The sequence below is a fragment of the Drosophila subpulchrella genome, unplaced genomic scaffold, assembly GCF_014743375.2.
Source record: "Drosophila subpulchrella strain 33 F10 #4 breed RU33 unplaced genomic scaffold, RU_Dsub_v1.1 Primary Assembly Seq34, whole genome shotgun sequence".
NCBI lineage: Eukaryota > Metazoa > Arthropoda > Insecta > Diptera > Drosophilidae > Drosophila > Drosophila subpulchrella.
The window spans coordinates 690,694-717,080 of NW_023665571.1; the positions used below are offsets into that span (position 1 = coordinate 690,694).

Consider the following 26,387-nt stretch of genomic DNA (forward strand, 5'->3'; position numbering starts at 1 on the left):
GCTATTTGAATTTTGCGCAGCACATTTATTTTGTTATTAAAAGTGATATTTTTATGAAAATAATAATGTCAGGTAAGTTTTACATTAAGCTTAAGATGTTGTGCATTGATCTTAGTTTAAAGTACGTAAATTTTGGAGGTGTTTTGTGGGTGCTGTTAGCCGAAAGTGCATGATGAAATGTTTTGTGCCAATAAAAATCCCGCAAAGGGTTATACATAGCTCTAAAAGGTAAATATACAATTAAACAAGTAAAACGCATTTTTTAAACATATGCCCATACATTTTATCAGGAGCAATTTCCAAGGATTCAGAGGACCCGGACAAATGTTTAAGGAAGGCGATGACTAATGTAAAAAACAAATTGACGAAACATAAAACTACGCTTACTAACAATAATTGTCCTTCAACAGAAAACATAAAAAACACAATTTAATTTAATTGAAGTAAACTTTACCTTCCATTTCTAATGTTAAAAGCGCTTTATATTTGTTGTATTAGGGGCTGCTCTCATGCTATTGCTTATTCAATTAAATTTTCTTTTGAATACACTAATTGTTTGGGGCGGGGGTGGCTTGATCGCTGAAATCATAGGAAATCCCAAGAACGGTGGTTCGAAAAACGCGGGAATAGTTTCGGGTTTTTACGCGACGTGCGTTGGTGTTTCATTGGACACTTGGAAAACAGAATTGCTTAAGCCTAAATTAGCTTTTGCGCTCCAGAGCGGAGCGGTCACTGAGGGGTGAATTGTAGAGGGAGAGCGGAAGGCAGGGTGATCGAACGGGATGTAGACATCTGGAGAGAACTGCCGCTCGACACTGCCTCCAGAAATTAAGCGCTCTGACGTGAACTTAGGCTTTAATACCTCGAGTACGTCTGCCATCCAAGGCGGTATATGGAACCCAATATTAAGAAGGATTATTCGTAGGAGGCACCTATTGTACGGGGTACGTAGTGGATAACTTGGATGGATCTTGTTATCTGGAAAATTGCTCTGAATAGGACGAAATTGTGTGTGGAATTGAAGCGGATACTGGCATTGGAGGGTCGGATGGAATCGGCGGAGTAGTAGGACCGCTGTTTCGATGTAGGAACGTGTGTGATGCCGATCTTGGCACGTGAAACATTTTTGAGAGCTTGAACAATCCCGGAACTGATGGTTGCTTGCAAAGCAATTGGAGCACAACTCTTTTCATTGGATACAGGCTAAACGATCATTTACCGTCATTCTTAGGAAGCGTGGAAATATACTCAAGGGGTGGTTCTTCTTTGAACACAGATCGCAGGTTTTTAGTAGAGGAACGATCCTAGTCGTGAACGAATTTATTTTGTTGAACTTCTGCCATTCGATATGTGTCTTTGGACTGGACGTGGAGGGAATTCGCAGATCGAAAGCTATCGACGACCTAAAGGGTTCGATGGCGGTCAGCCAAAAAGGAATCAAGCTCGAAGCACGTTGGAGTTTCGTGGAGCGTGAGCTTTGGTAGTTTTGTCAAGCACATATAAATAAGGATAGGATCTATTCTCTCAGTATTAACGCCTGAAAATTGTAAGGAAGTTGAGCAACCTTGAATAAAGCGTTGAAGTTTCTATAAGGCTGCTCCAGACTTATGTGCTTCGGATTGCACATAAAAGTGAGTTTTCAGGTGACAGTTTACCAGCAATCGCATATTTTTGAAACGCTCAGTTACGGAATGAGCTTCGCCACTAGTTTTTGAATTTAAGAGGAATAATTTTTTAACGGGCGTTAGACTCGGATTGTCTATGTATATCGCCGTGAAAAGGTCCCGGAAAGTCGGCCAGCAAAGATAATCCAGCCATTACACGTTGAATTTTGGGACGGAGTTACTGGAGCTTGAGGTATTTGGCTGGAACCCTGTTGGATTTCTTCCATGAGCTGTGCGTCAAACATTTCATAAGCGGAGTACTTTTGGAAATACTTGAATTTTAGTATGGATTTGGTGACTGCAGCGTTCTCGTCTGCAGCCACAACACAATCTGACCATATGTCATATGCTGCCTTTACTGTTTGCCACAAGGAATTAAAATGATCGCGACGTATTTTACAGGCGGATAACGTTGGGTTAGGAGCACCTGGGGCGTTCACTGTGGCCTCAAATTGAATCAGACAGTCAGCTGTGGCCATAAATTGGGCTAAAGAGGATTTTGCTGATGATGCCATGCCGAAAAATAAATCAGAATTTTAATTCAGAAGTAAGAAAACAGAATCGGGCAAAAATCTAATTGAAATTTTGGTACCAAGGTGCGTAAAAATAAACGGTCACACTGCCGAATAAGCAAATTTAATAATTATTCATTATATCGGATGTTCGGAGTTTTGTAAAGAATTACGGACCTTAATTTTGTTTGTTGGAAAGGAACCCTTGACCCACTGTGCGCTGGTTATCGATATACGTATGTATACATACATATGTGTACAATGTACAAATGCAAATAGGGTTGAAACTGAAAAAATGCTTGCGGGAATTGTGAGGACTTTTTCTGGACCGCTCGATAGGTATTGACGAGACCAATACATTTCAGTTAAAATTTTTTATCAAGCATGAAAATTGTGGGCGCCATAGGTTTGGTCGGTTTGTGGGCGTTAGAGTGGGCGTAGCATATCGCGTAACAAACTTGCGCTGCGTACAAGGCTACGGAATCAAAATCTGAGCTCCCAATTCTCTATCTTTGATAGTTTTCGAGATAACCGCGTTAATATTTACGATTTTTTGAAGTTTTTGAGCGGTTTTTGGGCGTTAAAGTGGGCGTGGCAAACTTTTTTTTGGGTCAATCGATAGATATTGATGAGAACAATTAATTTCAGTTAAATTTTTAAGCATCAGAACTGTAGGAGCCACAGTTTTGGGCGGCTTGTGGCCGTTAGAGTAGGCGTGGCACTCTGCTGAAACAAACCTGCGCTGCGCAGGAGTCTCAGGAATCTGCTTGTCTAATCCCAGTATTGTAGCTTTTATAGTTTCCGAGATCTCAGCGTTCATACGGACAGGCGGACATGGCTAGATCGACTCGGCTAGTGATCCTGATCAAGAATATATATACTTTATGGGGTCGGAAACGCTTCCTTCTGCCTATTACTTACTTTCCGACGAATCTAACGGGTATAATAAAGAGTGCAATTCTTAATAAAAAATTTTAGAATATTTATTTTATTTACTGCGGCTAAGTTATATTTTACACACAATTGAATGAGTTGAGTAGCAGCACTAGAATATGAACTGGAATAGTTTAAAGATTACAATTGTCGGCAAAGGAAACTGGAATAAAGTCGGGCACAAATAACGGAATTTAAAATACATATATTATATTCCGTTGCGTCGGATTAATTACTTTTGCATCTAGACAATATATCATTCGGAAACTTAGTCGAAATAGATTTCAAAAAACTAATCATAAAGCGGTTCGAGCCACCGTTGCTGGTGGGACAAATCCAAGGAAACTCCAGGAGAGGAAAATCCAAGGATTTTGAAATTCGGCTTTCGACTGGACCAAAATGTTGGAGCCTGGGGTGGCTTGATCGCTGTAGTTATACGAAATCCCAAGAACGGAGGTACGAAAAACGAGTGGGTACTTTCGGGTTTTTACGCGACTTTCGTGAGTGTTTCGTTGGACACTTGGGCCTATAAACTCATTACCTTATCAGCAACGGGCGTTTCACCACTCAATAAATGTAAAACTTACTTGGTTTAACCGACAGCATCTGGGTATCTTAGTATTTAGAAGTGGATCCTAGTTGAAGATGTCTTCCGGTGTCGACCTTGGTCGACGTGTACTTTTCGGCTGTACACGAGCAAAGTAGTTTTTTGGAGGCTTCGCGGATCGACTGCGCAAAACTACTTTGGTTGGGATTTGTGTTCATAAAGATTTCTCGTTTTGGAACCAATGCTCTTAATTAAACAACTGTTCTTGTTGACCTATACAGTATTTTTGTTCAATGTCTGAAGGAGGTTACCTCTCAGAATTTCAACCATGGCGTCTTCGGACAACGGTTTGGTCAGCTTATCAGCTAACGCAGAGATGACCCCATAAAAGTCATCGAAGGACTCACTAGATCGCTGTTTGCATTGTTCGATCTCTGATCGTATATTCCGGACTCACTATATGGCTGTTTGCGATGTTCGATCTCTGATCGTATATTCCGATCGATCCTTAAATTCTTAAACTGAGCTTTCAGAGCCATACAAAGCTTGTTTTATTCCGATTTTTTTAGCTTTCTCTTTGATTTCTCAAAAACGGTCTACCGATTTCGGTTTTAACTTTAAAGTGTATAGCCCTTGAGATTCTTCAACTTTAGAAATAAAAGCACATTGTTTTAAAAAATCACGCTTTTCAGTTATTATCAACAAAAATGGCTACATTTACCAGTTAAGAATATCTAACACTGTATGAGCATTGAACTTTTTTTGTGCGTAGCCAAACTCTATTTACAGGTTCTCAATATTCTAGAGCTTGTTTGGCGGGAAAAAAGCTAGAAAAAGCTAAGTTTCGTACGCTCGTACCTTGTGCTGTGGAAAAAGTGCCTTTACAACTGGTTTGAGCGCATCCAAAAGTGTATAGTGTAAAAAAAATTTTTAATGTGATAGATACTCGCGTTTGTTGTATTAGGCAAAAAATATATATAGAAACCCTATGTAAAATAAAAATTAATATACCAAAAAAAACTTTTGTAATATTACATACACTTACTTTTAAAAAAGTTTCACAAATTTTTCTATCGCTTTATTTATTTATTTTATTTTATTTTAACAAATTAAAGCTAGTAAAGTCCTTCGGCCCGGCTGTTTAAGCAAAATTACGATGTCTAAATTCGGAGATGGACTCTAGTAATTTCTTTTAATTTTTTAATGTTTGGTATGGAGGGGAATGTGAGAAGAGAGGATGAAGGGTGATTTTCCAAAAATGGAAAATCGTGTGTGATTTAAAGCCTGGCAGGTATCGAGAAAATGGTCGATCGAAGAAATTATGCCTCCGCAGAAGCGGCAAGGCGGGGGAGCCAATCCTTGAAGAAGATGTTCGTGGGTTTCCTGTGTGTGTCCGATGAGAAGTCGGGTATAAATTCTACGATCATGTTTGTTGAGGTCGGCAGGAAATGTTGTTTTTTCGTGGGCTGTGTTAAGTGTGTTGTATCTATGGATGATACCTTCCCAGTCAGATTTTAGCTTTTCTTTGTTGTTGGATGTTATAAGTCTAAAAATGTCTTTGGCACTGATGGGTGTAAATAGAAGGGTTGGAGCGGTGCTCATAAATCGGGCAGCTGCGTCAGCTTGCTCATTTCCAAGAATTCCCTGATGACTGGGGACCCAAACGATGATTATTTTCGATGCCTTAAAGGAAATAATTTTCCTTATCTGGCATATTGTGGGATCTGATTGTCCGGGGTTTTCCAGAGCAGAAATGGTGGAAGGTGGAAGCTGTCGGTGCAAATTGCGAATTTCCCCTTATTTTTGTTGGCATATTGGCAGGCCTGTAGGACTGAAAAAGCTTCGATGGTAAATATGGAGTTGAAGTTTGGAAGGGTTCCTCCCGCGATGATGTTGTTATCCCCGTTCACGACAGCGAATGTAGACGATGAATCCGTTTTAGAACCATCCGTATATAGCCAGTTCCTTGCCTCTAGTTGACTTCTTAGAAGACCAAATTGTGTTTGGAAAACTCTGCTGGGTGTGTCACTTTTGGCGAATAAGTGAAGATCCTTGTTTATATAGTGCGATATAACTTTCCAGGGTGGGATGGAACTAACTATTATTCTCCGCTTAGGGGCTGCAAGGCCTATCTAGGCAGCTTGCTTGGCGCATCTGTGAAGGGTTGAGTGAACCCTGGGGGTGCGTGTTTTTCTGAAGAAGGCTTTGAAATCCTTGATCAGCGAGTGATTTGGGCTTGTGAACAACTTCGGTATTAAATTCATGGTGACTTCGTTTAGTCTAGCCATTATGGTTGGTAAGCCTGCTTCGGCCAGAATGTATCTTATTGGCGATGTTGGGAATGCGTTTATTGCTCTGCGAACTGAGGTGTTGTAAGGTGATTGCAGTTTCCTTAGGTGGGTTGCTCCACACCAACCGTAGATTGGGAGTCCGTATTCGATTTTGGAGAGGATAAGGGCACGGGTTATATTGGTTAGGATGTTGGGATGGATGTGTAAAAACTTAGAACTTAGAAATTTTATAATGTTGGCACGGACTTCAAGTTGTTTTCTTAAAGTAATACAGTGTTCATTAATACTAAACCTAGAATCAAATATAATGCCAAATATAATAATCAAATATAACTGGTTGGATGGTTTTATTTCTAAGCTCCAAAGTTGGGAGGCAACAGTGGATTTTGCGACAAATGTGAAGTGTGTGGCATTTTTCTATAGCAAGAGAAGCGCCTGAGGATATTCCCCAAGATTTTTAGTCCTGGAGAATTTTTAAAAATGTATTTTTTACCGTCCTGAGGTTCTTTTCTTTTGTGTAAATTATTATGTCATCTGCATATAAGGAAAGGTTTATTTTCTTGTACCTAGCTAAATTAAGGTTTACGTGGTCAAAAGCTATGATGAACAGGACTACCGACAGAGGTGAGCCTTGTGGGATTCCGTTAAGCAAGTTGGCAGAGCTTGAGGTCTTGTCGTTGACTCTGACTTTAAAGGTCCTATTCGTCATAAAGGCTTTAACAAGGTTGTAAAGCCTTGGACCAATGCCCCAAAGCTGGAGTCGAGAGAGAACTGCATGTGGCCCCACGCGATCGAAGGCCTTTTCGAAATCCGTCGCCAGGATGGAGACGTGATTCCTGGTCGAAATGGCATTCGACACGAACTGTTGGATCTTCAGAAGTGCGTCCATAGTGCTGTGGTTTCTTTTAAATGCAACTTGGTTGCCGTTGATCAGATTGTGGCGATTGATGAACCACATAAGTCGGAGTGCAATCATTTTCTCTATTATTTTGCTAAGTCAGGGTATTAGAGATATTGGGCGATAGCTATTCATTTCTGAGGAGTTGGTTTTGGGTTTAGGGATGGGAATGACAATGGAAGATCGCCAACTGTGGGGGTAATTGCCGGTGGATAGCATGGAGTTGTAAATGTCAAGAAGTCTCTGCTTAAGACATGGTGGTATCTGTTTTAGGATCGTATAGGATATTTTATCAGCGCCAGGGCATTTGCCTTTGGCGGTTAGAAGAGCTGCCTCGATTTTGTGCAGTCTAAAGGGAGTGTCTAAACTCCGAGCTGTTGGGGATATTGTGGTAGGATTGTATGATGACGATAGGTAAGATTCTTTAAGACCTATGTAAGTGTTGCTGAAGTTTTCATCCGCTCCGTATTTGGCACAGGTTTCCTTGAATTGTTCTGATATGATACTGGAGTCTGTTATAAGTGCGTTTGCTGTTTTGATGCATTTTATTGGGATCTTCGGAGAGCCTGTCAGAAGATTAATGTCAGACCATATCTTTTTGGTGGTGGAAAGGGGGGATATACGTGACGTAAAATTTTCAAGGGATTTCCGTTTTTCAGAAAGGACAGTTTTTTTAAAAATGGCATTGGCTCTTTTATAATTAATGGGGTTTATGGATGACATCTGAGATTTAAATGTGTGGAACAGTTTTTGCTTTGTTTCCCTGAGCTGTTGAAGTTGCGGGCTCCACCATGGGATTTTTGATTTATGTGGTATTCGTTTTGTTTGAGGGATGGAGGAGTTAGCGGACGTTCTGATGTATTTCGTAAGTAGAGCAACCTGATGATTTAAGCACCCGGGTACCCACCTGGATTCAAGTTCGATGCAGATTTGGCCGAACCTATTCCAGTCAGCGAGATCAGTTTTATATTTTGGAATTGGTAGAGTTTTGTCTGAGGAGAAAGGGAATTCTAAGGAAACGAAAATGGGGAAATGATCGGTTCCATGCAATTGATCACATATAGACCAACTACTACGGTGGCTATTCTGGGTGAAATTAGGGAAACATCAATGTGGGTTATGGTGTTGTGGGTGGAGAGATGGGTTTCAGACCCGTCGTTTAGGACAATCAAGTTAAACGATGAAATGACTCGCTCAACTTTCTTACCGCGGGAATTGGGATAAGGCGAACCCCACATAGGGCTCAAGAATTAAAGTCTCCGACTAGCAATATAGGTCCAGGAACTTGATTTAGAGCGTGAGAAAGATCGGTACTTGAAAAGCCTTGACATGGTGGGAATGTACATGTCTATTATAAAAATGGGGTGAGTAAGCTCGACTTTAATTGCAGTGCAGAGAAGGTGGGAGTTTATGGACATTTGTGAGTGAGGAATTTGCTGTTTTATAAGTACAGCCACCCCCTGTTTTGCAGAGGTATTATGGGGAAAGTTCCAAAAATACCCCACATAATCGATTTAGCGTCGCTTGTGAACAGATGTGTTTACTTTTGTGCTCTGAGTTTTTGTTTTATTCAGTGATTTTTTGCTAGTGTCTTGTGTTTTTTTTTTAACAAAGCATAGCCTAATAGTTGTGTTAGTGTTCTTGACTAGATCCCCTAGTAAACGGGTATGTGGTTATAGTTATTTTAACATTTTTATTAGATTTGTTTTAATCTCCTAGCGTTGTTAGTGTAATTTTACACTCAATATTCTTGCTAAAATTCTTTTATTCCCACTCTCTCTCCCGCTCTATATTACAACTGTAATTTAAACTCTCTCGGACCCTGCCGAATTTCTGGTGTGCTATTCTCTTATTCTCTCTCTTTCTTGCTTGCTTTACATTCTAACTGTTCGTGCGTAAAGTTGTCAGTGTCCCACAAGCTACGCTCAGTCGATAGAAGATTTATTCTCTCGTGCTCTCTTACATTTAAATAAATACGCGATCTCGCGCTGTTATTTTTATACCCGTTACTCGTAGAGTAAAAGGGTATACTAGATTCGTCGGAAAGTATGTAACAGGCAGAAGGAATCGTTTCCGACCCCATAAAGTATATATATTCTTGAGTCGATCTAGCCATGTCCGTCTGTCCGTCTGTCCGTCTGTCTGTCCGTCCGGATGAACGCTGAGATCTCGAAAACTATAAAGGCTAGGCTATTGAGACTAGGCGTGCAGATTCCTGAGCTTCTTACGCAGCGCAAGTTTGTTTCAGCAGAGTGCCACGCCCACTCTAACGCCCACAAACCGCCCAAAACTGTGGCTCCTACAGTTTTCATGCTAGAATAAAAATTTTAACTGAAATGTATTGTTCTCATCAATACCTATCGATTGACCGAAAAAAAAATTTGCCACTCCCACTTGAACGCGCACAAACCGCCCACAAACTTCAAAAAATTGTAAATATGAACGCGGATATCTCGGAAAATATCAAAGATAGAGAAATGGGATTTCAGATTTAGATTCCGTAGGCTTAAGCGCAGCGCAAGTTTGTTACGCGAATATGCCACGCCGACTCTAACGCCCACAAACCGCCTAAGCCTGTGGCGCCCACAATTTTCATGCTAGATAAGGAATTGTAACTGAAATGTATTGGCCTTGTCAATACCTATCGATTGATCCAAAAAAACTTTGCCACGCCCACTCTAACGCCCACAACGCTTAAATCTGTCTACCGCCGGTAGGTGGCGAATTTCAATCTCGCTTTGCTGCTTGCTTATCTCCATTTTCCTTTGGTCCCTTTAGCTGGGTAACGGGTATCTGATAGTCGAGGTACTCGACTATAGCGTTTTTCCTTGTTTTTCGTGTTTTGTGCCTTTGTGGTTTTGGAATTTGATCCCAGTGCCAAATTTACTTGAGGTACTTTTCATATTTTATTTTATTTTATTTCATCTCTTTTAAATGGCTCTTGTCTGCTGTAAGAAAAATTGTACTCTTTCGTCTTCGACTAAAGACCCTTTTATTTTCTGCTGGCTCTGCGAATCGATGATGCACTTTAAATGCGCAGGATTTACTGGCAGAGTCAAAGACTTCATTGATCTTAATTCTGGTCTCATGTGGTCATGTGGATCCTGCAAGGATATGGTAGTTGAAATGAGCGGCTTTATAAAGCAGACTCGAGACAGCCTTTTGGGTGCCTCAGGTGCTTTTAAACAGCTCAATGAGGTGTTCAATTCCGTTTGTGCCCAATTTAATAATAAAAAATTACTAACTGAGTCGCCTAAACGCAAAAAAGCCAGCTTAGCGGCAGTTAACACGGTCACGGTATCCTCCCCAAATCCGAACTTGGTAGCTGCAGCAGTTTCTGTCGACACTGGGGTAAGTGAACCAACTGCGCCTAGGGATACAGCTGATTCAGGTGGAGTCACTGTTTCTCAAAGCCTGGTGGTAAAAAAATCTTCAGTGCCGGCTACGGTGCCGACCGTACCTATAGGTACAGAAGGTACCGTTTCTGGCTCTCAGCTTAGTGTGGTTCAATCTGCTGCTGGGGGACGTAAGAAACTGTCAGTTGTTCCACATAGGAAGCAATTATTTGTTTCTAGATTCACCCCAGATACCACATCTGAGGATGTTTTGGAATTTATACGTTAAAAATTCCCATCCGAGAATATTTCAGTTGAACAATTTCAATTTTCATACGCTCGTAGTATATCCTCTTTTAAAATATTTGCACCGCCTTATGTGTTTAAGGTAATACTTTCTGAAAGCTTTTGGCTTAATGATGATTTAGTAATAAAAGAATTTGTTCCCAATAAACCGAGAACAAATAACAGACCTACCACTGCGCCAAAAAACTAAAAAGTTTATTTTTTGCTTATCAAAATGTTAGGGAACTAAATATGAAGCTACCCAAGCTTTATGCTGACTCCTCTGCATTTACTGCAGATATTCTGGCTTTTACGGAAACTTGGCTGAAACCAGAGATATCTGACTCGGAAGTTCTGTCAAATAACTTTAATGCCTATAGGACCGATCGCTCCTCACGTGGGGGAGGCGGTGTGCTTATTGCCGTTACCACTAGCCTAACATCCGAGAGAATTTACTCTGATACCCCTAACGAAATTGAATTTGTTAGTGTGAAAGTTTCCTTGCAATCCTTACCTATTTTTGTTACATGTTCCTATATTCCACCTGTCTCAGATTTAATAACTTATGAGCACCATCTTGCTGCGATTAAATCTGTTCTATCTTTTCTTTCTAACAGACACCTTTTGATTGTTTTGGGTGACTTTAATCTCCCTGATACTTCTTGGTCTCCTCCTACTGACTCACTTGTCGCTATACCCTTATCCGTCCATGATTTTGTAGATGGTCTTCTAGAATTATCGTTACAGCAAGTAAGCTTTATACGGAATTCATTAAATAGACAACTAGATCTCGTGTTTGTTTCAGACCCTTCTGAAGTCACGGTATCTAGAATTGACGCTCTTGTTGTACCTGAAGACCGATATCATCCAACATTGGAATTGACAATCTGCCTCCCATGCGTTGATACCCTCTCTCCTTTAGTTCCTCAAACTAAAATGAGATGTTTTCGAAAATGCGACTATAAAAAACTTAACGATATGATTTCCCAATATAATTGGACAGACTTGTACAATTGTATGGATATTGAAAGTGCCACTGAACTATTCTATATAGTGTTAAATACTTTTTTTAATGAATGCGTTCTTGATAGGCTTCCTTCAAAGCTAAACAGACCTCCTTGGTTTACCATTGCGCTACAAAAACTTAAAAACCTCAACACAAACACCTATAAAAAGTATAAAAAATCGGGTAAGCCATCGGATTTTTCGAAATATGTGGTGGCTCTATCGGATTTTAATGTTCTTAAATTGTAAATGTAAATCCGAAGCAGTTTTATAACTTTGTTAATGCCAAGCGTAAGTCGTCGGCATTACCTTCATCGGTACGTTTTAGCTCAATGGAGGCATCGACGGATTCTGAAATTGCTGATTTATTTGCCGAGTTTTTCCAAACTACTTATAGTTCGGGTGCTTGGTCAAATTCTAACTACCCTAATCCCTTATATAGGGCAAATTGTATTTTTACCCCTGAAATTACGGAAAGTTCTCTCTTAAGAGACTTAGCCACAACAACGCCAACTTATTCTCCCGGTCCAGATGGACTCCCCAGGTGTGTGCTTAAGTTTTGTGCGCCAACCATATGTAAACCTATTTTTTTTTTTTTTTTTTTTTTTTTTTATTGCTTTGCTATTTATTTATTGAATCTTCTCCCTTTGGATACTAACAATAAGTGTATCAAATCTTAGACTACTTAATCTATCTCTCAGTCATATGACTGCTGTTGTGCTAAAGGGGCCCGAAAGTTATAGCTGGCTTGGCAGGTCGTTGCGTTGTAGACGGGATCGGCTGGAACCCAAGTCAAGCCTCTTGCGAGGCGAATGGGGTGCACAGAGAGTTTTTCGTTGTAGGACGCTTTTTGTTTGTCTATTTCATCTTTTACGGTAGGAATGCTTAGGTCCCTGTGGATGTTTTGGTTGCGAATATACCATGGTGCCCCAGTGATAGTTCGCAGGATTTTCGATTGAACGCGCTGTATAATGTCTATGTTGCTTCTGCTGGCGTTTCCCCATAGCTGGGAGCCGTATGTCCAGATGGGCTTGAGAGTGGAGTTGTAGAGCAAAACCTTGTAGTCCAGACGCAGGGGCGAACGAGCGTTAAGAATCCAGTGAAAGCTGCTGGCCTTTAGTTTTAGATATACTTTCTTGCGTTCGATGTGTCTTCTCCAGGTTAGTCGTCTGTCAAGGTGGACGCCGAGATACGTTACATCGTTGACTTGGGGAATCTACGTATTATTCAATAATAGTGGAGGGCATGTTTGCCTGTTGAGAGTAAACGTTATGTGTTTACATTTTTGTGGTTTGCTAGCTGTGTTGTGGCTTGGCCTGGGCACCTCGAGCGACTTAAAATTGCGGTGTCGTCAGCGAACGTAGATGTTGTTAGCTGCTCGTTCGTGGGAATATCCGCTGTGTATAGGAGGAACAGAGTAGGCCCTAGCGCGCTTCCTTGGACTCCAGCTTTGATAATTTAGTCGTCGGATGTTGTTGTATTGCACCTTATTGCGAAGGTCCTGTTATATAGATACGACTCAAGAAGCTTGTGAGTGTAATCAGGCAAGTGTGTTTTGATTTTGTGCATGAGGCCATCTAGCCATACTCGATCGAAGGCTTGAGATACATCGAGGAATATTGCGCTGCAGTATTCCCGATGCTCAAAGGCTGTGCGTATTTCTGATGTTATTCTGTTAACTTGTTCGATAGTTCCATGGTTTTGACGAAATCCAAATTGATGAGCAGGGATAACATTGTGTGCTCCTAGATATGGTGTTATGCGAGTTAGAAGGCATTTTTCGAACAGCTTAGACAGACACGATAATAAACTAATTGGTCTGTAGGATGACGGAATTGTGTGGTCTTTTCCGGGCTTCGGTATCATAATGATGATAGATTTTTTCCATTTTTTCGGATAGTAGCCGAGAGTTATAATCCCATTGAAGAGCTTACAAATAACCTCAATGGCAGAGTTTGGAAGTTCTATTAACATTTTTGGGGTTATTTGGTCACCGCCAGGGGCCTTTTTCGGTTTCAGTTCACCAATGACTTTCGCGATCTCCTTTGGCTGAAACAGTGGTGGTAGGGAAATAGATTCAGGTTCGATTTGTGGTAGGAAAAATGAACCAGTGGCAGGGTTCGGCTGGAAGACGTTTCTGAGATGTAAAGCAAAAGTTTCGGCTCTATCTTCGTCGCTGCGGACCCAGATGCCAGATGAGTTTCTTATCGGAGTGACTGTTTCGATTGGAGAGCTCAGATTTGGGTGAGCCCTCCACAGAGGATGTTTTGTACTGGTTGGCGAAAGTTTTTTAATGTACTGCAGCTGTGCATTTTCGGTTTCTTGCTTTAGAGCTCGATTTAGTGTGCGAGTGGCTTCCTTGAGACGTTGTTTTGATGACGGCGATCTGTTGGTTTGCCAGGCACGTCGCAGGCGCCTCTTTTCTAGGACTAACCGTTCAATTTGCAGATTAGTTTTGAAATGGTTGGTTTGCACGTCCCTGCCTTGTGGTGTTGAGATAGTGGCTGCCTCCACGAATACTTCTTCAAGAGCATCGGTAGAGCAGTCGATGTCCGCTTCGATGTTGAAGTGAGGGGTTAATTTGATGTGTGAGCTTACATACTTTTTATATTTTAACCAGTTGGTTCTGTGCGACGTCAGCCTGAGGGGGTGGTCTGTGGTTTTTGTGCTTTGAAGAAGAGTTATTAGCACTGGCGAATGGTCTGACGACAGGTCCGAAAGCGCTTTGGCGCTTATTATATTGCGGGGAATGTTTTTTGTCACCGCAAAGTCTATTAGGTCTGGAACTTTCCTGGGGTCTGTTGGCCAGTATGTGGGGCTGCCAGGGGAAACATAGTCTAATTTGTTATTCGGTTTTATGATTGCATTGTATAATTGCCTTCCTTTGGGAGTCACAAGGCGTGATCCCCAGTGCGTGTGTTTGGCATTATAGTCCCCTGCAGCTATAAAGCGATCTCCAAGCAAGTTGTAGAAGTCCATGAATTGTCCTTCAGAAATTGTAAAGCGAGGCGGGCAGTAGACAGCGGCTATGGTGATGTTTCCGTTGCCTGACTGCACTTTGATGGACGTGGCTTGCAAGTAATTAGTTGAAAACCTTTGGTGAAAGTGGTGCTTGATGCGTTCCCTGATTAGGATGCCGGTTCCGCCGTGGGCTTTACCATCTGGATGGTCTGTGTGGTAGAAAGTGTAGCCTCTTATTTGGAAGTTGTATTTGTTTGTGAGGTGCGTCTCTACCAGTAGCATAATGTCGATATGGTTTTCATTCAGGAACTGTGTTACTTCAAGGTTGTTCCACATGGCGTTCCACATTGGCGTTCCACATGGTTATTTGTAGATTTGCCATCTGATTATTTGGACTGCTTAGCTACAAGTAGCTGTATCACCATGTTCTGGTTTTGAACCAGTGTTTGCATGGTCGTTTTCATGAATGACATGAGTTCCATCATACTTTGTTGCATGGTGACCATCATAGTTTCCAGAGTGCTTTGCGACTGTACTTGGATCTGCTGAGCGTTTCCTAGATTAGACTGGAGTGGGTTTTCCGTCCCCGATCGAAGGGCATCGGCGTATGAGAATCCCTTCTGGGTATTTAGTTGACCAAATGATGATCTTGCAGCCGTGCCGAAAAATACTTCCGGCGTCGTACGCGAGTAAGTGTACGCATTTTGGGTATTCTGATGGCGCGTTGCTATCACTTTTCGCATGCGGTCCTTCATCTCCTTGTAGATCGGACAGCCCCTGTAGTTTGCCGTGTGGTTACCTTGGCAATTAACGCATTTTTCTTTTTGGGGTCTTCTTTGTTGGCAGGGCAGTTAGCCGAATTGTGGAAGTCTCCACAAGCTACACAGACTGTTCGAAGCGAACAGTATGCCCTGGTGTGTCCATACTCCTGACAATTTGTGCATTGCACTGGGCCGTTCCTTTTATGTGGCTCTTCCACGTTAATTCTTCGGTGCAATAAGTATTGCAGGTTATAAATGGGGTGCACTTCATTTTTCTTCAAGACTCTGCTGTCTGGCTCCAGCTCGACCCTGAAGAGTGGTTGCGGCTCTTTTTTCCTGTTTATAATGTTACTGACGTTCTTTGCAGAAAACCCTTTTTCCTTGAGAGCATCGATAACTTCCTTGGCGGTTACGTCGGGCTCGATTCCTTTTAGTACCACTTGCAGGCCCTTGCTGCTTTTTAGTTGATACGTGTAGTAGCTTTTCCTAGCTTCCTCCAGGTATTTGGATACTGCTCGGAAATGTTCTTCAGATTTGGTCTGAAGCTTGGTTTCATGGATATCCCCTTTTGTGACCGGAACAACATGAAAGTTTCCGTCCCCGGTCAGCGCAACAATTTTGTTGACCAGGGCGTTCGAGATTTTCTCCCTAATGTAAATTGGTGGGGGCTTAGGTTTCGGTTGGGTCTCCTGAGCCCGTTCTGGTTCATTTTCCGCTAGAAGCGCAAATCTATTGCTGTTGGATCTCCCGGGTAATTTATCTTCTATTTGGACACGGTTTATTTTTGCCTTGTTACCTACCGCGGTGTTCTGCGGGCTAAGCTTACGCTTGATATGGATGTACCGATCTAGTCCGGTCTGTATGGCCGGACCCGCTTGCTGAATTTTGTTTTGGTTTTGATTTGTTGTCGTGGTTTTTGTTGCCCTTGTATTTAGAGCTGCGGTTGCAGTCGATTCCGAAATAATAGTCGTAGCTGTGGTTGTTGTTGGTTTTTTTGCCGTAGCTGTAGTTGTTGCTGACAAATTTAGAGCGGATGCAGAAGTTTTACCGTTGCATGTTGTTGGTGCGCCAGGGGTCGAAACTGATGGTGGGGGGGTTTTGCATTGTTGACTCCACGCCGTCGGAGTAGGGGTAGCCGTAAGTAAGCATGGTGAGCAAGATCGTGCTCTTTGGCTATCGACCGACAGTAGGGTCGTTTTTTGCACTTCGCTATCACGCGTTGAGACATACGAAAAGTAACCGTCTCTTCGGCTCGCGGAGCTGAGTCGCTCTTTATTCTGTTCGTAGCTCATTGAGCTTTTATTAGCGTGGCACTTATTTAATATTATAAGATGAGACAATGTATGTGCTAGTCAAAGTCATTACACCGAATTTGTGTGTGGAAACCTAAATTTCTTTGGGTTTTAGCGTCTTTTCGCTTATTCGAAATTAACCAGTTTAGTTTTTTGTGTTTTGCTTGCATTTAATTTATCAACTTTCTTGCACTTTTCGCGGAGCTCGCACAAGACACGTCCGCTCTCTTCAGCGGTCGCGAATTAAACCTATTCTTAAACTTTTTAATTTGTCTATTTCATCATCAGTTTTTCCTACTATCTGGAAGGACTCTTTTATTATTCCACTTCACAAAAAGGGTGCGAAGGCGGATGCCCAGAATTATTGAGGTATTTCCAAACTGTCGGCAATTCCTAAAGCATTTGAACGTATTATTACTTCTCAGTTATTAAAGATTCCTTTTTATGTTCCATTGTAAAATGTTAATAACCATGCTAAAGTATCTTACTTAAACGGAATCAAGGGAAGCTGACTCAGAGTCAGCTACATCCATAGCTTTATCTGAATCAGATGAGTTAGAATTTGATTTCATTTCGTTTAAGAGTTTATCAGCTTCAGATCTTAGAGAGCGACTGTTTTTTGAGCGCTCTTCAAAGTCGGGATAGTTCAAAGAGAGGGTGGAAAGCTCTGAGTGTTCACTGTGTACACTTGAGGAGGGAGAGAGAGAGTTTGATGAGTGGTTTACGTGTTCGAAGTCTTTGATCGTTTTCATATTGGCAGTGCATGTCGTGGGGCTTATTTGCAGCTTTTGATTAGGTGATGTTTGACTTGGAGAGCGAAGCTCGGAGCGTGTAATGAGATTGCTTGAGGAGGGAGTAATTGAGAGAGGTTGGGGTTGAGAGTCTACTTTAGCAGGCTCCTTGGAGTGTTCGTCGATGTTTTCGTTTATAGTAATTTCTCTTAGAGTATTACTGGTTGTGTTAGGTAAAGAGTTTGAGTTGGACACAGCTTGTGCATAATTGGGTGATGGATGGGTTGTTGTTGTAGATTGTTTTTTGAGAATAAGTCTAGCTTCTCTTATACTTACGTGTAGTTTTGATTTTTATAAGTTATTTTTGTTGTTGGTATCTTGGGCATGAGGGGGACGAGGAAGCGTGATCGCTGGAGCACTTAGCGCACTGGGTACGTGTGCAGGGGCTGGTGGTGTGAGGGGGGAAGTTACATATTTCGCACGTATGCGTATGTTTTTGCAGAACTTGGCTGTATGACCTATAATTTGGCAAGACTTACACCTCATAGGGTTGGGAATGTATTCCTTAATAGTGTGCCAGGAGACGTCTAGTTTGCTAGGCAAGTTGTACAGGTCGAATGTTACGAGTATAACACCTGAGGGTTTTATTTTGCCGTCTATTTTCCTAGAGAATTTGAATACGGAGTGTACGTTTTGGTCGGCCAGTTCTTTCACGATCTCGTCATCGGGGACATTTATGAGGAAGGGGGAATATATTGTACCCTTGACAAAGTTAAGGGACTCATGGAGCTTGCACTCAATTTCGCATATACCAGCAAGATTTTTTGATTTCAAGAATTTTTCTGCCACATTTTTGGTTTTCACCAGCATAAGGAGGTTGCCATCGCGAGGGTGGAGATGGATACTATTTCTTTGCTTATAATATTCAACGCGCGGTAAGCAGCGAAGCAGGAGTATTCTGAGATTTTCTTCAAGGGATCTTTGGAAGATATTATGATGAACTTCGGGTTTTCTTTTGTTTTTTCAGGAAGTTCTGGGAACTCTTCTTGAAGTTTAACAGAAGGTCTTTTCTTTTTTTTTTGGGGGCTGTCGCTAAGCATAGCAAAGCGATTGTCCCCGAATTTGGGAGGCCCTGAGGCCATGACACAATAACTTTAACTTTAGATTTGTGATCAAAGGCACTTGCACGTGAAAAAATAAATGACCGTTTATAAGCGAAGAACGGTGTGGATCAATCAACGAAAAGAAGAGAGATAGACACGAGATAAGGCACAAATGTTTTATGTATCTGAATAAGATTAATTATTTTTTCAGTTTCTCCAACAATTAAAGCAATTAATCAATTGGTTGGAGCACCCGTGGAAAGAGAAGTAACGTTGGAATGTATTGTGGAAGTTTATCCCAAGCCACTTAATGGCTGGTACCGTAACGAAGGTAAATAAAGGGTTCTTGATGTTATCACTAGGAACTAATCAATAAAATTTTCAGACAATATAAAAATACACAACGGGAACAAATATAATATTTCAGAGGAAATGATTAACTTGTACACATGGCATCTCAACCTTACTATAAGACATCTGGATAAATCGGACTTTGGAACTTATAGTTGTTCAAGTGTTAATGGGCAAGGCAAGAGTGAATCACGCATACGATTGCAAGGTAAAACAAAAATATTTTTCAAATTTATAACAATAAGATAACGTTGAACTTAAATTGCAAGAATTCATATATTTCCCGACCACGTGAAAGTAAGCTTTAAGTCCTTGAAAATGCTATGCTATTAATTATTAATAAATAAAACAAGAAGAATCGATTCGTTATTAACATTAAAAAACAGTGTTTCAAAAACATACTTCTAACAGCTATTTTTACCGATTTGTCTATTGACATAGGAAAATTAATAAAACACATTGTTATTACTGAAGTTTTGTTGTAATTGCATTGAACACTAGTCGGATTGTAAATTGTAAATTGTGTTTTATTAAGTTAAAAATGTTTTTAAATGTTTTCCAGATATGAGAACATGAGGTTAAAATATATGTTTTTTCGAGTTTCTTTTTATTTTATCAATGTTGTAGATAAGATATTTGCATTGCCCATTTTAAAAAAATGTACATCCCTATCCTGTTATTTTTTTTACCAGATAATAAAAGCAATTATTTCAACGTAAAACTATACAGCTATGCAGGACGTATTATAACACTGTGTAACATGAAATGTAACTGCAATTTGGATCGAGTCTAGCTAATCGGCTTAATAAATATAGCCAATGTAAATAAAATTGGTATTTTAAGCGTTAACTAGCTATAATAGGTAAACGCGGGCTAAGCCAGAGAAACCCAATTTTGTTGTAGCTACTTTTGATGAGTATTTTTCTAACGTGAAGTTGAAATTGCGGTTACATTTCATGACCTTAAAAATGTTGCACTGTGTTATAATACATCCTGCATAGCTGTGTTATTTTTCAGCATCACTAGGCTAGTCGATGAAGCCATGTAAGTTTTTCAACCCATGAAACGGTTCCATTTATGGAATTAATAAATAATTTTTGAAATTCAATCTCAGCGATACTGCCTTTGCCTTTGTTTTTATACCCGTTACTCGTAGAGTAAAAGGGTATACTAGATTCGTCGGAAAGTATGTAACAGGCAGAAGGAAGCGTTTCCGACCCCATAAAGTATATATATTCTTGATCAGGATCACTAGCCGAGTCGATCTAGCCATGTACGTCTGTCCGTCTGTCCGTCTGTCTGTCCGTCCGGATGAACGCTGAGATCTCGGAAACTATAAAAGCTAGGCTACTGAGACTAGGCGTGCTGATTCCTTAGCTTCTTACGCAGCGCAAGTTTGTTTCAGCAGAGTGCCACGCCCACTCTAACGCCCACAAACCGCCCAAAACTGTGGCTCCTACAGTTTTCATGCTAGAATAAAAATTTTAACTGAAATGTATTGTTCTCATCAATACCTATCGATTAACCCAAAAAAAATTTGCCACGCCCACTTGAACGCCCACAAACCGCCCACAAACTTCAAAAAATCGTAAATATGAACGCGGATATCTCGGAAAATATCAAAGATACAGAAATGGGATCTCAGATTTAGATTCCGTAGGCTTAAGCGCAGCGCAAGTTTGCTACGCGAATATGCCACGCCGACTCTAACGCCCACAAACCGCCCAAGCCTGTGGCGCCCACAATTTTCATGGTAGATAAAAAATTGTAACTGAAATGTATTGGTCTTGTCAATACCTATCGATTGATCCAAAAAAACTTTGCCACGCCCACTCTAACGCCCACAACGCTTAAATCTGTCTACCGCCGGTAGGTGGCGCCTTTCAATCTCGCTTTGCTGCTTGCATATCTCCATTTTCCTTTGGTCCCCTTAGCTGTGTAACGGGTATCTGATAGTCGAGGTACTCGACTATAGCTTTCTTCCTTCCTGTTTAATTTGTCTTTGCCTTTGCCATTAACTTCGAAAACCGCGCTCGGATATCCTGCTAAAATAAACAAACCAATCGTAAAGCTTCCGTTCGAAGCCTAAGCTATTGCGTTAGAATTCTTAGCCAAATTGCATCGGTCAGCATAATTTCATTTCACAATGAGATGCGACAGTTTCAGCATTAGCTCTTATTCTAAACAAAAATTAAAGATCTAGAGCTCGGAAAGAAATGCGCCCCACTTGGTGCCGCGTCATAAAAAGTGTCAAAAACTAGCTTAATGAAAATAAATGAATTACAAAACGGATCTCGAGCAGCCATCATCTCAATATATTTAGTGGAAAAATCGAAACATCCACCAATGACACATTACAAAGTGACAGTGATCGTTATATCATTTAAATTAAAAACATATAATGAAATAACCATTTCAATTTAAAAGTTGATTTAAAGGTGGACCAAAATTGTAAGTCACAGATTTAAAAGAAAAAAACCATTGACCCAAACATCAAAAGCAACACAAGTCTTTGCCAAGTGATTTTGCAAAGGGCCTGGAATAATAATCAACCGATTTCCTTGCTCAATTTGCAAACCGGTATTCTGCTATGAGAGAAATGCATACCCTAATTTTGAGATACTTTCTATGACAGCTTTATGATATATTAGTCTTATTTTTATCAAATTGTTTGTAATTCTGAAATTGTGCTATATACCGGAGAAGAAGAAAATATGAAAAAATAACGAACCTATATTTATATACCTATTATTTTCCCATTATTTAAGCAATTATTCCAATGGCAGCTATATGATAAAATCGTCTGATTCTGAAAAAATGTAACTCAAAACTCTGAAATATTAAAAAAATAATACTCCAAAGAGTAGAATATAATATGTCAAAAAACACGGAAGCAATAAAAAAAAGGTTTTATTATTTTTCTGATTATTCCTATGGGAGCTGTAGGATATAGTTAATATATAGTTTTAAAACTGAGAGACTACTTTAAGGAAAAACCGACACACGGACAGACAGACGAACAAACGAATATGGCTAGATCGACTAGCGTAGTGATTCTGATCAAGAATGTATATACTTTATGCGTGGCAAACTTCTAACTGAAATCATTACATGCTGTCCAAGGGTATAATATGGAAAACAACTCACTTCTTAATTCCGCGCATTTCAAACAAAATAATAATTGTTCGTACCCAAGGGTGCTCAACATGAAAAGCACCCAACAAATCAAGCAGTAGCCAAGTTGGGAAGAGAACCAGGCGCTCAGAAGCACCCACTGCAGAAAAGAATTGCTGATCAGCATATTATATGTCTCACTAACTCACCGTCTCACCATCTCACCGACTCAACGGCAACGGCCAATGCAGTCAGCACATTTTGCAGAGCCAGCCGAGCCAACTACGCAAACTGCTACCATAATCAAGATTCCCTGACCTACCTTAGAATATATCTTATTTCACTATTCATTACACTAAGCTTCCGTGTTCCAAGTAGTATACAAGCATGTATAAATTAAGGAATAAGTCAGTTATCAACGCAACTTATAACTCCGCGGTTCTACCTTCCACCTCCGGGAATGGAGCTCGTAATTCTACACTATCTCTACTAGCAGCTAACCTACGTTAGCTCAACCTCAGCGCAGTTTCAGCATCGCCTGTTGTCCGGTATAGCAGTAACCATCGTTACCATTGCCGCGACGCGATCGTCCTGCCATCAAAGCGTCACCGTGCCAGCGACAAGTGCTCACTACCCCCTTGTCCCGTGGCTTGACCAAGAAGTGGCACAAACATTGGTGACCCCGACTTCATCCCTTACAAACAAAGGATCACAATCCAGCAATACCCTTCCAACCAAAAGTTGAACCTCTAACTGGTGAGAAGTGCCTTTGTTCGTACCCAAGGTTGCTCAACATGACCAGCACCCAACATATCAAGCAGTAGCCAAGTTGGGAACAGTACCAGGCGCTCAACTGATGACAACAGACGAGAACTGCTGATCAGCATATTATATGTCTCACTAACTCACCGTCTCACCGTCTCACCGACTTAACGGTACACTGACCCGCCAATGCAGTCAGTACATTTTGCAGTGTCAGCCGAGCCAACTACGCAACTGCTACCATAATCATAATTCCCTGACCTACTTTAGAATATAGCTTCTTTTACTAACCATTACACTAAACTTCCGTGTTCCAAGTAGAATATAAGCAGGTATCAAATGAAGAATAAATCAGTTATCAACACACCTAATAAATCCGCGGTTCTACTTCCTACCTAAAGGAATAGGGCTCGTAATACACTATCTCAACTAGCAGCTAACCACGTTAGCTCAACCTCAGCGCAGTTCAGCGTCACCTGTGGTCCGGCATCGCAGTAACCATCGTTACCTTTGCCGCGACGCGATCGTCCTGCCAGCAAAGCGTCCCCGTGCCAGCGACAAGTGCTCATTACCCCCTTGTCCCGCGGTGAGACCCAGAAGTGTCTACTACGGTTAGGCACATGCATTGGTGACCCCGACGTGACCCCTTCCCACCTCTAACTGATGAGAAGTACCGTTAAGTTCACACTACATCAACCCGCCCTTGAATCCAAAGCTCATTCAGCTTCCCAGGATACACAGCTTAATCTAGCTTCACAGGACTCACAGCTTCATCTAGCTTCAGAGGATACTCAGCTTCATCCAGCTTCACAGGATACTCAGCTTGATCCGGCTTCACAGGATCTTCAGCTTAATCCAGCTTCACAGGTTTCACAGCTTCATCCAGGACACACATTCTTCGTTTCCAAGACACACGTTATGTCTACATCATTCATAGAGGAAACAGGTCACACAATAATCGATTTATACAATCGATTACTAGACAACCAAACTGAGCTTCAAGTACAGATCCAACAGCTCTTAAAGAATTATGGCAAGGATTCGGTCGAGCGTAGCCACCGAGACGGCTACTATTCCGGTACACTAAAATAGTTAAATGATTTCTGGCAGCAGTTTTGCGACCTAGATGGAGAAGTCCAACAAGCGTCATTAGCCACTGGAAGTGAATACGCTTCACGACTAGTAGCACTTAAGGAGCTGGTCGAAAAATATCAAAAAATATTTCTGGACAACATGCCGACTGAGAGCGGGCTTCCGAAGGCCCCCAGGCGAACTTCGGCCAACATCAAGATTACAACAGGAGATCAAATCAAGAGAGACTCCGCGATTGACACGGTTACCCGACAGTTGCAGAGAAGATGCAACGAATTGGAATCTTCATTAACATTAGCCTCTTATGCTCCAACGGTCACTCCAGTCCTACAAAGGCACCTGGACCTCCATTGGGCGCTACTGAGGCAAGCCCACGACGAATTGGATAGCACACCTGTGGCAGCAGCTCTTGCAGAAGCAGAGCTAACCCAATTCCACACACTATTCGAGGAATACGAAATGAACCTGCTTACATGACACTATCAAAAACTCAATGAGTACTTTTAAAAACCTCGATGTCAGCATAAAGTCCTGGGATCCAATCCTGTGTCTTATTATCAGAAGGAAACTAGACCAGCAGTCTCTAGCTGCTCTGGAAATTCAGCGGATGCACCAATGGAAATTCCAAAGTTAAGGAGTGTACTGACGTTTATTGAGCGGCGCTTGCATGCTGGAGACGATAAGCGCTCAACCTACAGCAACACTCCGCCATCAGTCAGTTCACAACGAAAAGAGCTGTAAGATTTGTCACCTAGGACCACATCATCTTAGAGCATGTTGCCGTTTCCATGAAATGGACCCCAAAACGCGGCGCCAAGCCATTGTTCAAGTAGGAGCATGCACAAAATGTATGTCTACAGCTCATAAGGTTGAAAACTGTGGATCACTGGCCACTAGTCGAGTCTGCCAGCAACGGCATCATTCACTGTTACACCGAGGACCGACTAGCAATCCAGTGGCCGGCACAGCAACCTTTTCAGGCTACGACAACCCTAGAGGATATACTCTGCTCGAGACCGCCAAGGTATCATTACAAGGGCCAACCGGTCAACTACAAAAATGTCGCGCTGTAATAGATGCTGGATCACAGGTGAATATTATCTCAAGGAGGTTGGCATATCTGCTATCTCTTAAGGAAACGTCACCGATTGTAATATCTGGAATCGGAGGAAAAATAACAACATCAATTAGATCTATACTAAGGATCTCATCATGTACATCTGGTTTTCAAACACTAATTTGTTTATGAATTTATTACTCCCACAGTCATTACAGACCAACCGTCCGTACCGATTGCAACCGATCTTAATATTCCCGAGGCATTGCCGTTAGCAGATCCTGACTTTCGGCAACCTGGACCCATTGACCTAACCTAAGGGGTTGATGTATATTCTCGTGTAATAACCGGTGAAATTCTTGAACTGAGAGAGAGAACAGAGAGGATTTTGCAGGACCGAACGCTGCTTATGAGCCAACGAAAGATAAAAATCCGATGAATGATAATCAATTTGATATAGAAGAAAGCAAACGGCAGAATGAGATTTCACTCGATGAAGAAGGGATTCATTTAACAAACTTAGCATTGACGAATCATAAAATAAAAGAGCCTGAAAATATATATAAACCGCAACATATAATGGTTCATTGCAAATGACTGAACTTTATACTGCAAGAGAAAATCCAATTAATACAGAATAGAGGTGCAGAAACATCGAGTGAAACATCGATAACATCGATGTTTTCAAAACATCGGAACCATCGATGGTTCGTGACCACTATCGATGTTTTCACAAACAACTCAGCGCTCGGTGAGAAAAAATTGTAAGTAAATGAATTTCTTATTGTTTTTTCTAAATTTGGCAATATATGGAAAAAGAAAACATTCCTGAGACTTGCGACCCCTTGAAGTATGGGGAGGTATGATTTTTAAATAATTATGACTAACATGTTAAATAAGAAATATTTTTTACAGATGACTGCTGACAACGAACTGAAATTGGTTGCAAAAAAACTTTTCTGTATACAAGCCTCGTCCTGTGAGTCTGAACGAGTATTCAGCAAGGCTGGACAAACCATATCTGACCGCAGGACAAGGCTTAAACCTGAAGTTGTTGATCAACTTTTGTTCCTGAATAGAAATAGACACTTTAAATGATCTCAAATAAATCTCATGTTACTGTTTGTGCTGTTTCTGTTCTTTTTGCATTTTCTTTTTTTTTTTTAAACATCGATGTTTCACTCGATTTTTTTTTTGAAAACATCGAAAACATCGATGGACACGAACATCGATGTTTCTGCACCTCTAATACAGAACCGACTTTTAATCAACTTAAAACCTAAAAGAAGTCTGACTTTTGTTCAACATTTCTAAATTTAACCAAGGAAATCTAAGTTTTGTTGCAGAAAGTCCACATACCATAGAGGTGCCAAATGATCAAGTTCTACGAGGGCACAATTTTATCGCAAAGGGGAGTGCTAAGCAGCATCAAGAAGATATGAAGGACCTTAATCACAAACATGAACCTCCGCAGCGTAGGGAAGTATCCTCCACGGTCAATGATTTGTAAGGTGCATTTTATACAATTCGGCCACAGTAACCATCGTTGCCATTGCCGCGACGTGATCGTCTTGCGAGTGTCTACTTCGGTTAGGCACAAACAAAGGTCTTGGTCGTACACCCCTCATGCACCATGCAATAGATATTGGTGAAGCTAAAGCAGTAAAACAGCGATATTATCCTGTAAGCCCAG

At 41.1% G+C, this 26,387-nt stretch overlaps 1 protein-coding gene across 1 annotated transcript in view; it reads left to right on the forward strand.

The window, feature by feature from the left end:
• Positions 1–26,387, forward strand: part of LOC119559705 — a 324,449-nt gene that overhangs the window by 28,290 nt on the left and 269,772 nt on the right. Inside the window, exons 3-4 of the mRNA XM_037872766.1 lie at positions 18,530–18,649; positions 18,704–18,877. Of these exons, the coding sequence (XP_037728694.1) occupies positions 18,530–18,649; positions 18,704–18,877 (294 nt within the window). The remainder of the gene's footprint in view (positions 1–18,529; positions 18,650–18,703; positions 18,878–26,387) is intronic.